This window comes from Salvia hispanica, chromosome 3 (genome assembly GCF_029641045.1).
Source record: "Salvia hispanica isolate PSC_SH4W2 chromosome 3, Shi_PSC_v1, whole genome shotgun sequence".
In the NCBI taxonomy this organism is placed as follows: domain Eukaryota; kingdom Viridiplantae; phylum Streptophyta; class Magnoliopsida; order Lamiales; family Lamiaceae; genus Salvia; species Salvia hispanica.
In genome coordinates this window covers 1,024,487-1,038,530 of record NC_142694.1, presented here as the reverse complement: position 1 = coordinate 1,038,530, position 14,044 = coordinate 1,024,487, and the positions used below count along the sequence as shown (strand labels likewise).

The 14,044-nt window shown below is 34.4% G+C and overlaps 2 protein-coding genes across 2 annotated transcripts; one reads left to right on the top strand and one right to left on the bottom strand.

Moving 5' to 3' along the window:
• Window positions 1-4,956: 4,956 nt before the first annotated feature.
• Window positions 4,957-7,519, top strand: LOC125214431 (putative adenylate kinase 6, chloroplastic). Its single transcript, XM_048115456.2, has 4 exons — window positions 4,957-5,374; window positions 6,121-6,261; window positions 6,605-6,877; window positions 7,073-7,519. Exons 1-4 carry the CDS (start codon window positions 5,093-5,095, stop codon window positions 7,214-7,216), a joined length of 840 nt encoding a protein of 279 aa, XP_047971413.1. The 5' UTR covers window positions 4,957-5,092; the 3' UTR covers window positions 7,217-7,519.
• Window positions 7,520-7,557: 38 nt separating this feature from the next.
• ELP6 (elongator protein 6) lies at window positions 7,558-9,331 on the bottom strand. Its single transcript, XM_048115455.2, has 5 exons — window positions 8,993-9,331; window positions 8,792-8,864; window positions 8,246-8,454; window positions 8,016-8,162; window positions 7,558-7,908 (listed from the first exon to the last, which is right to left on the bottom strand). The coding sequence occupies exons 1-5, from the start codon at window positions 9,209-9,211 to the stop codon at window positions 7,786-7,788; spliced, it is 771 nt and encodes a 256-aa protein (XP_047971412.1). The 5' UTR covers window positions 9,212-9,331; the 3' UTR covers window positions 7,558-7,785.
• Between the last annotated feature and the right edge of the window lie 4,713 nt (window positions 9,332-14,044).

Sequence of the window (14,044 nt, the reverse complement as noted above, 5' to 3'; positions counted from 1 at the left end):
TTTTTCATGTAAGATAAAAATGACTTTGAAATTTCAACTTTCAACTTACAAGAGAATTTTATTTTATTGAAAATTTGTTCCCTCTTCTGGGAACATCCCTTTTTCTATTAAGTACTACCTTCGTCCACGAAAATTTGTCCCACTATTTCATTTCCGTCCGTCCTAAAATTTGTTCCGTTTCACTTTTACCATTTTTGGTAGTGGACCCCATATTCCACTAACTCATTCCTACTCACATTTTATTATAAAACTAATACTTTAAAAGTAGGACTCACATCCCACCAACTTTTTCAATTCACTTTCCATTAGATTTCTTAAAACCCGTGCCCGGTCAAACCGGGACGAATTTTCGTGGACGGAGGTAGTATCAAAAGTGTGAGCTTTTAACAAAAAGATTAATCTTTTTTAATTTAGGCGTGCAATTATTCTAGGAATAAAGGAAAAGAATATTCTACCTTTTTCTATTAGATGTGTAAATATTCTACCAATGAGATTAGTTTAGAGGAAAAAGACATTTATTTCCAATTGGTAGCGCAAACATCCTATCAAGATTATGTCAGCCGAAATTTATAGAATATGTCATTGTTGTAATAATTTATTTTCCATCCTTTTATAATTAACAAGTATTACCACCACCCGTGGCACGGGTCATACGATAATTTTCATTTATTGAATACTCCTAATTTGAAATAGTTAAACAGAACTAAGAAAGTAATATCATTATATACACTTTAAAGGAAATGTATTACAAATATGATTAATAATTTTACTGTACAAATAATTATATCTATAAATATTCATTACAACAATTTAATTACACACAATAAATTTGATTTACAAATCAATAAAATTAAAAAAATATACCTTTAAAGTCTAAAATATAGTAAGTATTATTATAATGACTAAACTACTTCGGCACAATCCGAAAGGAATAAAAAAAATTGCTACTCCCTCAACCACTTATCATCTTTTTCCTCCAATTTTAACATGCATTACATCGATAAAATCGCCACATGCTACAACACTCAGGATCTAAGCTGAATTAGGCACAACCAGAACCACGCTCCACCAGATACATAGAAAATATACAAATTACACGGAAATGGCTTCCGACTTCCAATTCCTTAAAAAATTTGGGGAATCAACAAAACAAAATGATTCTGACACAAATTCGGAGCCGGATTTGAAAAATGCAGCTGCACACGACCAAAATTAGCTGAAGATTATGCTGCAATTCAACATGCACATTTACGCAGACAGATTAACGGAATACTACCTGTGAATCGACGATTCACTGCGCAACGAACGCCGGAGGGAAATGGAAATCAGTATCCAGAAATCCAGAAATGCAAATTCGTTCGGTTGAGATAGAGAAAATTGAGTAGGAGAGAGATGGGGGATTAATAATGAGTCAAAGGAGCAGTGAGAGGCTTTGGAGTTCACGAGAGCACAGTGAATCACTGATAACAGAGCACTCAGAAAAGTGAGAGAAAGGTGTGATTTATGATGCACCATTGTAGTGCACCATGTTGTTCTCCGGTAATGGTCGTAGGACGGCTCGGGCCAAAAGCTGTTCTCAGCTTAAGCGTACGTATAGGACGGCTGGCCCCTCAAGCCGTCCTCAGCGTAAAATGCCGTAATGTGTAGGGTGTCGAATCTGCCGGCACACTCTAGTACTGCACTTCTGTCACAGGGGCCAGATATTGCCACCTTACCATAGGAATCGATTCCACTTCTCCTAGGGTTTCTAAAATGGCTGAGCAGACTATCAATGGCAATTTCTCATCCCGGAAGCCTCTTATTGATATCAACCATACAAACCTATAGCCAAATAAAATCAATAATCACGCAGAAAATGTAAAATTGTTGAGAAAACTGTTCTTATCAATTTTACATGTTTTGTGCGTGATTACTGATTTTATTTAGTTGTAGGTTTGTAAGGTTGATAACAATAAGAAGATTCCGGGATGGGAAATTGTCATTGATCGTCTGCTCAGCAATTTTAGAAACCTTAGGAGGACTAGAATTGATTCCTACGGTACGGTGGCAATATCTAGGCCCTGCGACAGAAGTGAAGTCCTCAAGTGTGCCGGCAGATTCGACACCCTACTCATTACAACATTTTACGCTGAGGACAGCTTGAGGGGCCAACCGTCGTATACGTACGCTTACACTTAGAACAGCCTTTGGCCCGAGCCGTCCTACGACCATTACCCGGAGAATGTGCACTACAACATGCCCTTCCATGAATATGGAGCCTTCCATTACTAAGTCGTCATCTAAACCCTAAGCCGCAACGCATAAGGCGTCCTCCAGCACGCTTCAACGACTATGTTGGTAGTTAGTTATGTATCTAGTTAGTCAATCAGTTACTAATGTAATAGGTTAGTGAGTCGAGCGTATTTATAAGCTCTATCTCGGGTTTTCTTTGTGGTTCTTTCCCGAGAGATAGGAGGTCGAACCGCCCTAGGGTCCTAGACTATAAAAAGGGAAACTTGTCAACGTAGCGTATCTATTATGAATGATAAGCTTATTCCCACAATTATCTTTTCTTATTTTCTCTCTCAAAGTTCAATCAACTGTCTTACGGAGAAGACCTCTGCACACAGTCCGTATTTGGGTCGTCGAGTTCTATCTTCGTTGATCCAGCTCTCTGATACGATCACCATCGTATCAGGCGGGGTCCGGACTTTCACTTATTGCACAATCAATGCGGGAGAATTCCCAGTTTAAGGTTCTCTGCTCATTAATAACTACTCCCTCCGTCCACGAATAGGAGTCTCATTTCTATCCGGCACGGGTTTTAAGAAATGTTAAGAAAAGTGAGTGGAAGAAAGTTAGTGGAATAGGGTCCCACTTGTATATAATAGTTTTAAATGATATGTGAGTGGAATGAGTTGGTGGAATGTGGGGTCTTTTTACTATTTAAGGTAATTATGTACCGGGACTCCTATTTGTGGACGGACCAAAATGGAAAAACGGGACTCCTATTCGTGGACGGAGGGAGTAACTACTACTCTTAAATGGAGTATTTGAAAAGTTACATTAATTTTGCTCAGTTCATATGGTAGATTACCCAATGAGTTGAATTGAGAAGTTGATGAGACTTTCATTTATTGTTTTAAATATGTTTACTTTGTTCCATTGTGAATAATCAAGGGAGTAATATAAAAATAAAGAATGACTTCTAAAGGTCAAATTCCATTTTATAAAGAAAATTTTGTTTAGAATTGAAAATCTGCTTCCCCTTCAAGTTGCCCAACAATCGAGAATATCCCTTTTTTTCTATTAGTAGTGTTGATTGTCTCTATTAAAATATGAGCTTTAAACAAAAGGATTAAGTCTCTTTTAATTACGAGTGCAATTATTCTAGGAATCGAGGAAACGAATGTTCTCTTCTTTTTTTTCCTATTAGAAGTGTAATTATTCTATCAATGAGATTGGTCTTAGAGAAAAAGACATTCTATTTTCAATTGGTAGCATAAAAATCCAATAAAGATTATAAATATATAGAATATCTGTATTAAAATATAAATTCAAAATTTTTCATGATGTAATAAATCATATTCAATCCATTTATAATTGATAGTTCTATTTTTTATTTTAGTTCAAACATAAAATTAGTCTTTGAGTCTGAAAGGTATAGGACAAATCTCCCATATAAAATTTGTTCAAATTTATCAATTAAATAATACCGTTTTTCTATAAATAAATAACATTGTTTAATTCAACGACCAAGACAGGTAATACTTCCTTCGTCCCGTTTAAAATGACACGTTTTCTTTTTTAATTTGTCCCAGCTAAAACTTTCTCTCTCTAATTAATAAGTACTACACTATTTTTTTCCCTCTTATTAGAATATTCATCTTTCTTTCTATCTCTATTTTAATACTTACACCCACATTTTCTCTCCTCAATTAAACACTTTAACCAATAACTCCTAAAATTTTATACCGGCTAAGGAATATGTCATTTTAGCCGGTACGGAGAGAGTATTAGACAAGCCTCCAATATCAAATTACAAAATGAGCAAAAACTTTCAAAATGGGTAATCGAGACAAAATCTAAATTCCAATGATTTTTATATAATTTTCAATATTTTGGATGATACCAAAATTTGAGAAAACTACTGATTTTCTGATAAATTGACATTATTTAGAAAATCAAAAATAAAATACTACATGAAATTATAACAAATTTAGGGGTGAGCATTTGGGTTTCGGTTCGGTTTTTTTGCCAAAATCGAACCAAACCCGAAAAACCGAATTTAGTTCAAAATTCAAACTGAATCGAACCGAAAAATCGAAAACTGAAAAACCGACAACCGAACTTCAAAAACCGAACAAAACTGAAAAACCAAAATTTTCAAAAAAACCGAAAAACCCAAAAAAATAGTATATATTAATATTTATATAATTTAATTTATTTTATATATACTAATAGAATATAAATATGTATAATATAAATTAAGGTTTGTGTTAAAATGACAACCCCTCTTAAAATGACAACGTGACACCGCTTATACAGCAATATTATAAACCATACACAACAATATTACAAACACTACACAGCAATCTATAGATTGTTGTATAGTGTGTCGGATATTGTTGTTCAAGAAAAATTGTTGTTTAAAGACCAGCACATTGCTGCCCGTCTTTTTCCAGATTTTTTTTTGCCACGTGGCAGCTTATTATTCGTCCACGGGTACAAATGATTCACTAGAAATGATGGTATGGTGTTATTTTAAGAGGTGGTGGCACCCTAACATGCCCCTATAAATTAATAAAATATATATAATAAATTAATAAATTAATTCCGGTTCGGTTCCGTTCGAATATTCGATTTTCGGTTTTTTTTCTCACACGAAACAAATTAACAAAAAATATCCTATTCAAAAAGGCAATAATTAAAAAGCACGTGTTTTTCTGAAAATCGCCCGTGCCTCAATTTCGGTCGCTTTCCATCGTCAACCTCACCTCCGTCTCCCCAACTCCAATCATCCATCCCTCTCTCTCTAAATCGCACCGCATAATTCGTTGCTGAATTTTCTACCAACGCGTGATTTCTCTCTCTCCTTCCTTCTCAATCTTCGATGGCGGTATTGAGCCGCCTTATTTGGAGACGAGCCGCTTCAGCTCGAAGTTTCTGCGCGAAATCGGACCGACAATTACTCGCATCGCCTCTCTCTTCTGCGCTGCCCGCCGATGATTCCACGGGCAAGGGGAGGAACGTGCAGTGGGCGTTCCTCGGCTGCCCGGGCGTCGGCAAGGGCACCTACGCCGCCCGCCTCTCCAAGCTCCTCGGCGTTCCTCACATCGCCACCGGTGATCTCGTCCGCCACGAGCTCTCTTCCTCTGGCCCCCTCTCCTCTCAGGTCGATTGAATTAATTCAGTATGCACTGACTCCGATTGTCGATTGAATTGATTCAGTTATGATCGAATTGTAGAGTTTTTGAGGTTTTATTGTTAAGAAATTGAGGTCTCTCTGTCTCTATCTCTCTCTGGTTGTCAATTGGAGTAATTCAGCATGCACTGATCAAAATGTTTAGGATTTGAGGTCTATCTATGTATCTCCGATTGTCAATTGAATAATTCAGTATTCACTGATCCAATTGTTTAGAATTTTGAGGTTTTATTGGATTAATTCAGCTTGCACTGATCAAATTCTTCAGGATTTGAGGTTTTCTTTGTTAAGGATTTGAGTCTCTCTATCCAATTGGATTAGTTTAGTTTGAAATGGTCAAATTTTCTTAGTTTGTGCAGCTTCTCATTGGTGGTGAATATTGTTGCTTTTTTTTAAAGAAAAATTAGTGCTATTCTCTACTGTGTGATTTGATTTTGAGCAAAGGCTTATTCTTTGATACAGATTATGATAATTAAGCTTGTAAAACGTTAATTAAGACAATCATATGATGATTAGATTCTTTTGTTAGCTCAAAGGATATAATTTAAGCATGCTAAAGTGGATTATTGTCATTTCATATGAATAATTTCAGATGGAATTGGCTTGTGGGAATCCATCTTCAATGCATTAATGTCTTATTTGGAATTGTATTATAATTCTTGTGCTTTGATATCTGTTTTTCTCTGTTGCTGTACTAGTTTGCTTTCCTTGTGCAGCTTGCAGAGATTGTTAACCAGGGGAGGTTGATCTCGGATGAGATTATCATAGACCTCCTTTCTAAGCGTCTAGAAGAAGCTCAATCTAAGGGTCAAATGGGGTTTATTCTTGATGGCTTTCCTCGGACTGTAAGACAGGCGGTAAGCAATAGCTTTTGATAGGTTCGAGCAGAAAAAGTTACATTCTTGTGTGTTTTAATGAGTCTGCTAGCTTGATTGGCTCAGCGTTTTTGAAAGCTTTTATGAAACACGCCGTGTTGTGATCACTTATTGACTCTAAAAATCGCTTAGCATGTGTAGTATTTTCTTCATTGGCATCGTATCCACTTTCAAATTGATCAATGTCTACACTTATTCATAGTATCAATGTATCCCCTCTCCATGTGGAACTTGAAATTCTTTCTCATCATAAATGGAATGCTGCAATTAGAGGAGCTGCAAACTCTCTGTCATTATATGTTTCCTGAATGCTTTGTTGATACAGGAAATTCTGGAAGACGTAACAGATATTGATTTGGTAATCAATCTAAAACTACGAGAGGAAGCATTAATTGCAAAATGCCTCGGGAGAAGAACTTGCAGTGAGTGTGGAGGGAACTATAATGTTGCCTGCATTGACATCAAGGGAGAAAATGGAAATCCAAGAATGTACATGCCTCCCCTACCTCCTCCTCCACAATGTGAATCGAAACTGATCACACGTTCTGATGACAACGAAGAAGTTGTCAAAGAACGCCTGCGAGTATATAACGAACAGGTAATTTCCATACTCTCTTGACGACTTGATTGCCATGTCACGGACTCGATAGGTATTTAAGACATTATATATGGTATGCATCCAACTGTAGACACGTAGCTGCTTAGTGGGAAGTGGGATACCTCTTGATAAATGACTATTTGATCGCTCTATAATGAATTTGATTTTATGTGAATACTCTTAATCTTGATTCAGAGTCGACCTGTGGAGGACTTTTATCGCCTACGTGGAAGACTGTTGGAGTTTGATCTTCCTGGGGGAATCCCAGAATCCTGGACCAAGCTTCTTCATGTTCTAAATCTTGATGATCATGAAGATAAAAGAACAGCTGCAGCCTGATCCCTGCTACGGCCAAGGCAGTTTCTCTACTGTTAGCAAACTCATTCTTCGCATGTGTTCTTCACATGCATATTTAGTATCAGTCGAAACTTATATATACGTAGTTTACATAGTCGCAGAAGGCTTCAAGTGTAGTTTATTCTTTCAAGAACATTCTAAAGTGGCTTAGCTACTTGGTAATGGATTAATAACGTTATAATTATTTTTCACAGTTTTGTATTTGTTGATATATAAGAGAGCTGCCAATCTATGTAAGTTACTACTACTTGCTAGTTATAATTCTATGTTGATTTTTTTGTTTTCTTTTCTAGATGTTATTCTCCTCAACAGAATGCCCTATATATCATCAAAACTGATACTCAAATCCAGTGACAGATCAAATTACAATACAATTTGAAAATGTGGCTGTAGTTTAACAGATCTTGACCCGTTAGACGGGTAACAAACAATGAGATCTCATCATATGGAGCTTGTCAAAGGACAAAATAGACTTCAGTATCGCAATAAAGCTCGATTCTTGACTTCAATATTCGCAGCAAAACTCAATTCTTGAAGCTCGTTTGTCGATTTCAAGTCTTACTCCCGGGATAGAAATATTCGACGCTGTTATCCTTTATCCTGAACTGGAAATTATGAATCCTGCTTCTTGATTTGCCAGAGTCAACTTGAAGATTTCTGTTGGTAACAGTCAACTATCAACAAACAAAAGAGTAATCAGAAAAATATCCAAAGAGAGCATATTCAGTAATCTACATAAATGGAGTAGTTAAAATATGACTCTTGTCTTCAACAATTATACCTGTCCATGAACATCTTTCGCCAAACCAGTAGCCAAAGGTTCGACCTTTATCACTATATCCGCCAAGTACTCCAATTGTAAAAGAAGGTTAGGTTGATCCACTGTCGAATACACATCTCCGTGGTTAAGAGCAATAAGCGAACAACCCTGTCCGAATCATATGTAGTAAGAACATCTTCATAAAGCTGGGAGCAAAAAAGCGAAACAGAGAATTGCAAATGGAAACTCACAAACTGAGCTGTTAAACTGCAGCAGTAGCGCAGAAAATCAAGAACAAGGTCAGATGAGCCATTGGCATCCACTTCCATAAGAGAGACATCATCTATCACTACAGTGATGTGATGTCTGGCTTCGTGTGATCGAGAAACCTCTACTGCTTTCTGAACTTCTCCATACAAGGCAATGAGTATATCCTCGCTAGTCTTTCCTCGATTCCTATCTAACAATATCATACAATTAGTTTACACCAAATACTTTATCCAGTCGCTCATTCACAAAGAGATGCCACTACACTACTAAGGGGATGATAAAACATATGATCGAGTACTCAAAGGATTAGATAATCAAATGCTATACTATCTATTTATCCTATCAGTGAAAGTAAACGGCCCCTAATCGTTGAGAAACACATTCAACATAAAATTGGAGTGCTCCACATTCAAAATGTCCAGCAATAAGTTATCACTAATTTAGCATTTGTAATTCTAAACATCAGAAACCAACAAGCTAAGACAATAAAAAGCCCTAAAACTCGATTTTCGACATAGAATCCTCACCTAGATGATCCAATGCAAGCATGTCAAAGAACAGCAATCTCTTATTATCTCTTTGAACACTCAGATTGCAGCCCTGTAACAACAAGCAACCTCCTCTTCACAACTTTGGATTCAACCATGGTAATTAAAAAAAATCCGAGCCTAATAACACAAGCGGAAATTACAATTTTCACTAAGAAGCAGCAGGGGAGGGAAGGTTACCATTTTGCGGAGAACGCGATCGTAGTGAGAGAAAGGGTGAGAGAAGGAGAGAAACACGACGGCGTCGGAAGAGTGAGAGTGGAGAGCTCGCTTGAGCAAGTGGTGCACCACGAAAGCTCCGCTGGTCTCCACGCAGTCCTCCACCAGAATCATCCTTCCGCCGCCGGATGTGCCGCCAAGTGACTCGTCGAGAAGGTTAGGCGGCGGAGCATTCGCCATTACTGCGCGAATTGAATGGTAATTTCTCTGGCTTCTTCGGTAGTTGATTATGCAGTAATTTGGGGGTTTTGGATTTTTCAAATTAGGGTTTGGATTGAAGTCAGAGCATTTTCTGTAATTAATAAGGCTCTCTTCTATTTTGAATGCTTTATTCATTTTCTTAAATATCTCAATTGGGGCAAAACAATATTGTTTTCCTCATTTTAATCAATTTCAAAATTTTCCTTCTTAATTTGCATTTTTTACGTCTTAATTTTAAGATTTACTCTATCCATCACGATGTCAAAGGGGTTAAAACTTTATTGCACTAATTCATAATGCCATCTCATTAAATAAGCACCTTATAATCGTGAAAATAAGTTTTATAAAAAAATATAAACTGCATTAAAATTATAACCTAACTCGCATAGTTTAAAAGTTATGGAATAATAAAGTTTCTTTCACTTCATGATTAGTATAGTAGTAATGTAGTATATCTATATTTCGATTACACACTGATCCATTGATTCCATTCAAATTATCAAGCCTAACTTTTATTTATTTTTTTACAATTTGTGTAATTTATAAAAGACTTATTACCAGATCAATAATATGGTGACATGTGTTACATTAAAATTAAATTGTGTCCTCCAACAAATTAAATGAGCTATTATTTTATGCACATTACATTTCCTTTTTCATACAAATATTCATTTTCTAGCATTTTCGGTTGTGACCAATTGTGGATAAATATAGTCTAAATAGGGTTAGGGAAAATTAATGAAACAAACTGTATCTGGACAAGAGGAATGGATGAGCAAATTTATGAAAAAAGGTACTTATTAAATTGGAGTACAAAGTTTGGTGCAGATGTGTCCAATTTATATTTTAATGATTAAAGTAATAAATACCTCACATGAATTGCTAATATAAATTAAGCTACAATCTGAAAAAGTACTAACAGTGCAGCAATACTAATTATACTATTTCTGTCTCACTTCATTTTTGTGCCAAAACTCCCAACCCTAATTTTTATATAGCTTCTCTTGTGAAGGATAATTTTTTTAAACTCTTAAACTTTTTGTCAAATTTTTATTTTTATAGTAGCTTGTAAAAATTGATTTATTCAATCAGCATAATGTTAATTATTATGATTATTAAATCAATCAATATTGATTTATTCTGGTCCTGTAACAATAATATTAATTCAATCAATCAATATTCTTGCGTCAACATAACTTGAGGATTACCTATGTATCTTTATGGGGCGTCAACCAAAATGATGTCACATTGTAGACAACGATACAACGTCATATTATGTTGACTTTCGGTTTATTTATATTAAAAAATAATGAGATGAAATAGAGAATACGATAAATGAGAAATGAGATTTGAGACGGAGATGAGTACGACAAATGAAATTATTAAATTTGGTGGCAATGTGACGTTATCTTATTTGATGTTCGATAGTGCCGCGTAAGTCATCAGAATAAATCAATAATTTATATAATTTACAAACAAATTTTAAAATTGATCTACAAAACTAGAAATTGATGAAAATTTATAAACAAATACCCCTCTTATAAATAATTTATAACTATAAGTAATTCATAGCTATAAGCAATAGGAGTACTAATTTGCTATTAGAAAAAATATGAAAAATATACAAACTATCAAGAAAATCACTTTCAACAATTTCCTAGTTGCTGTTCCAGCCAACATTTGGACATTTCCCAACACCACCATTTAATACAAAAATAGCATATTTCAACTTAGACTATAGGCTTACTCACAAAAATCTAAAAATTGAGAGCATATGCCAGTCTGTCATAAAATGTTCAATGCATTTGGATTAATTGGGTAGCATAAACAGTCTAAATAGATTAACATAAATATTAATTAAAAAGTCTATCAGAAAACAGTCCAAAATTTAATTTGATGGTATGTTTCATATTATATGTTTGACTTCTGTATGAAGTCTATATATATAAGATGTGTAAGCATGTAAATGAAATGAACAGGATGTGAAACTATATATTGTACTTAGCACTATTTCTTTTTGTCTTTTAATAAAGCTAGCCTTGCAATCATTGACATAGTTAAATTTAATAATTTGTGATAATTTATCAAATAGTAGTATCAGATTATACTGTTAGCACAAGAAAAAGTGGAAAACTATAATTTGCATCAAAATATGTGTTTTAACTTTTTCTCCAAATTATATTTGTACCTTTATAAATCTCTCCATGGTTAACTTTCTTCTACAGTTTCTTATCTAATTTTCTCATATGAGTTAAATGCTACTGTAATTTTTAGACATACTACTTAATAAAGGATGGTGTCCAAATTTTCCTTACTCGTCCGAACAAGTATGCGAAGACCTACCTAAAACTAAAAGATGGTTGGGATACAAATAAAATTTAACCGGTGAGTTATGGCTTTTCATCTTTGGTGTGGATGTTTGGTACTTTGCTGTAGTTTTTGGTTTGTCGTGTGTTTCTTTTGGGCTGGCTTTGTTTGCGGTGGTTATAGGTTCTGATTGGTATGATGTTTTGTGGCGTTTCTTTGCTTTTGGGGAGTTTTAGATTTTGTTCAAGTTTTGTACTCCTTTGCTCACCGTGTCGGGATATTTAAATAAAATTGGGATATTTAAATATTCAAAAAATGAATCTACATAGAACTGTATATGTAGTGTTTAAAATGAATAATATTTGTTATAATTACTCTTAATATTGTTATAGAATCATGTTGTGATAAAAGTTGTATTTGAAAGAAAATGAAAGTTTAATACCGATGTTCACATAATTTAAATATCCATGTCATAAATCTTTATAACAAGGTTGCCAAAATTCTTGTAAATTGTAGTAGTACTCTATTTTTTTAATTAAATATTTGAAGTAGATATGTCAAACAATTGGTCTTAAGCACCTGGAATCTCTCACCAAAGTAAGCGGCGAAATATTTTAACAAGACCACAAAATATGGCTTTAGGCTTTGTTTCTTTACCCTCCTTTCTTTAATCCAACTATATAATATATTTGAAAAAATGCAGAGTCTTAAACATTTAATTAAAGTCAAAATATATGCTCCACCGCCAATTATAAAGACTGTAAAACTACAACAAATTCAAAATTTGGAATTTAATTCTATTTTTCATCCATTATTTATTGCCAGAAACAATCGTCGTATCACCGTTGTCTCTCTATTCTATCAATGACGTTTTATATTACAATGACCATATGAGTTATATTTCTTACATGTCAACATGTGTAATTATAAATGTACATACGTAATAGATGTACTATGGTATCAACTACATTCAATTAAATTAACTACTTAAGCTTCTATTGAGTTCAAAAAATTGTGTAATATATGCAAAAGTCTTAATTGTAAAATTTATGAGCTAGGAGAGAAAATTTGTGTTTATGAAGAATGATGACCACCCAAAATAGGAGATGACTAATTATGTAGACAATTGTAAATTTAAAAAAATAAGAATAAAAACTGTGGACGAAATGAGTATGATATAATTGTAACTGATATACAATAATTTTAATAAAAAAAACACGGTTTTGACCATAATATTATTCAGAAATTATATATCATCGTGTATGTCGTCATTGCATACAAAAATGTTGGCCTAAAAAGTATCCCATATATATTTAAATTTTAAATGTCAATTTTTTTCTCATTGAATTAGGATGAATGAAATCATTATTCTATTTCCAAATTTATTTCACTAGTTCATGTAGAATAATTGTTCTTATAATATTGCATAATATAATTGCAATTATATTTAAAAATTGAAATACAAGACAAAAAGAATAATATGTGCACCATTTGGCATTAAAACTGTTGGTGGCAAAAGACAACCCTGCCCTCACCATTTGGCTGGAAACAGAAGATATGTGGAGGACATAACTGTCCTTTCAGTTGTATTACCCTTGCCAGCCCACTGAGTGATATGGAGTACTTGGTACTGATAAATTTTCTGAATTAAATAAATAAAAAGCCCCTTTGTTTTCAGAGTATTTAGGATTTGTGCCCTGAAATTTTATGTTATTACAACTTATGCACAAGATGAAAAGAGTGAAAAGAATTTAGATAAGAGTATTCTCCGGTGGCAGACTTCCCACTAGGACTTCCACTAAGACTTTCTACAAAAACTTTCTGTCACGTCATCACTAGAACTTCTCATTCCACTGAAACATCACTAGGACTTTCCCTGCACTAGGACTTCCCACTAGGACTTCCCGTAATTAAATTCACAATTATTCAATTTACGGAATTAAAATTTCGACACGAGCCGTATTTATAGAGTTTAAAAAAAATTGAATTTTAACTCAGACGTCCGACCGTGACGTCCGACTGACGCCACAATGGCGGACGTCCGGTCGAACGTCGCGCGGATATCCGAGGATATCCGACGTCCTCACGGGACGTCCATGTCCGGCCTTTTCCTTCACAATGCTCTAACCTGTATTTTTCTTGATTCATGCCCTAAAATTATTTGAACTAAAAAATGTTTATAATCTTTTATACTACAATCATTTTATCTAGTACCAGTAGTATTTTATATCGGTGACAATTTATCGTAAATATTTTGATTATTTATATTTGCTGGTTGGGTTGAGAAAAATGAGTAGTGTTAAAATTCATAGTTTTTACTACCGATTTTTAAAGTTACGATACGAACTAGAATTTGACATAAATTTATTACTCCACTTTTCTGGTAATTTACTCTACGAAAACAAAAAACAAAATGTGTACCAAATGTCAATTTTGAAGAGTCTATGGGCTGGTTAAGAATAAGGCAAGATAAAGGGGACCAACAAAGCAAAAATAAACCAAGGG

What these genes read in the sequence shown, in the direction of transcription:
- LOC125214431 (XM_048115456.2), top strand. Translation starts at nt 5,093, where the DNA reads ATGGCGGTATTGAGCCGCCTTATTTGGAGACGAGCCGCTTCAGCTCGA. An exon ending in CTGGCCCCCTCTCCTCTCAG is followed by an intron (nt 5,375 to 6,120) that starts GTCGATTGAATT and finishes TTCCTTGTGCAG; the next exon opens with CTTGCAGAGATTGTTAACCA. An exon ending in TGCGAGTATATAACGAACAG is followed by an intron (nt 6,878 to 7,072) that starts GTAATTTCCATA and finishes ATCTTGATTCAG; the next exon opens with AGTCGACCTGTGGAGGACTT.
- ELP6 (XM_048115455.2), bottom strand. Translation starts at nt 9,211, where the DNA reads ATGGCGAATGCTCCGCCGCCTAACCTTCTCGACGAGTCACTTGGCGGC. An exon ending in GCAGTTTAACAGCTCAGTTT is followed by an intron (nt 8,163 to 8,245) that starts GTGAGTTTCCAT and finishes TGATTCGGACAG; the next exon opens with GGTTGTTCGCTTATTGCTCT. An exon ending in CGAAAGATGTTCATGGACAG is followed by an intron (nt 7,909 to 8,015) that starts GTATAATTGTTG and finishes GTTTGTTGATAG; the next exon opens with TTGACTGTTACCAACAGAAA.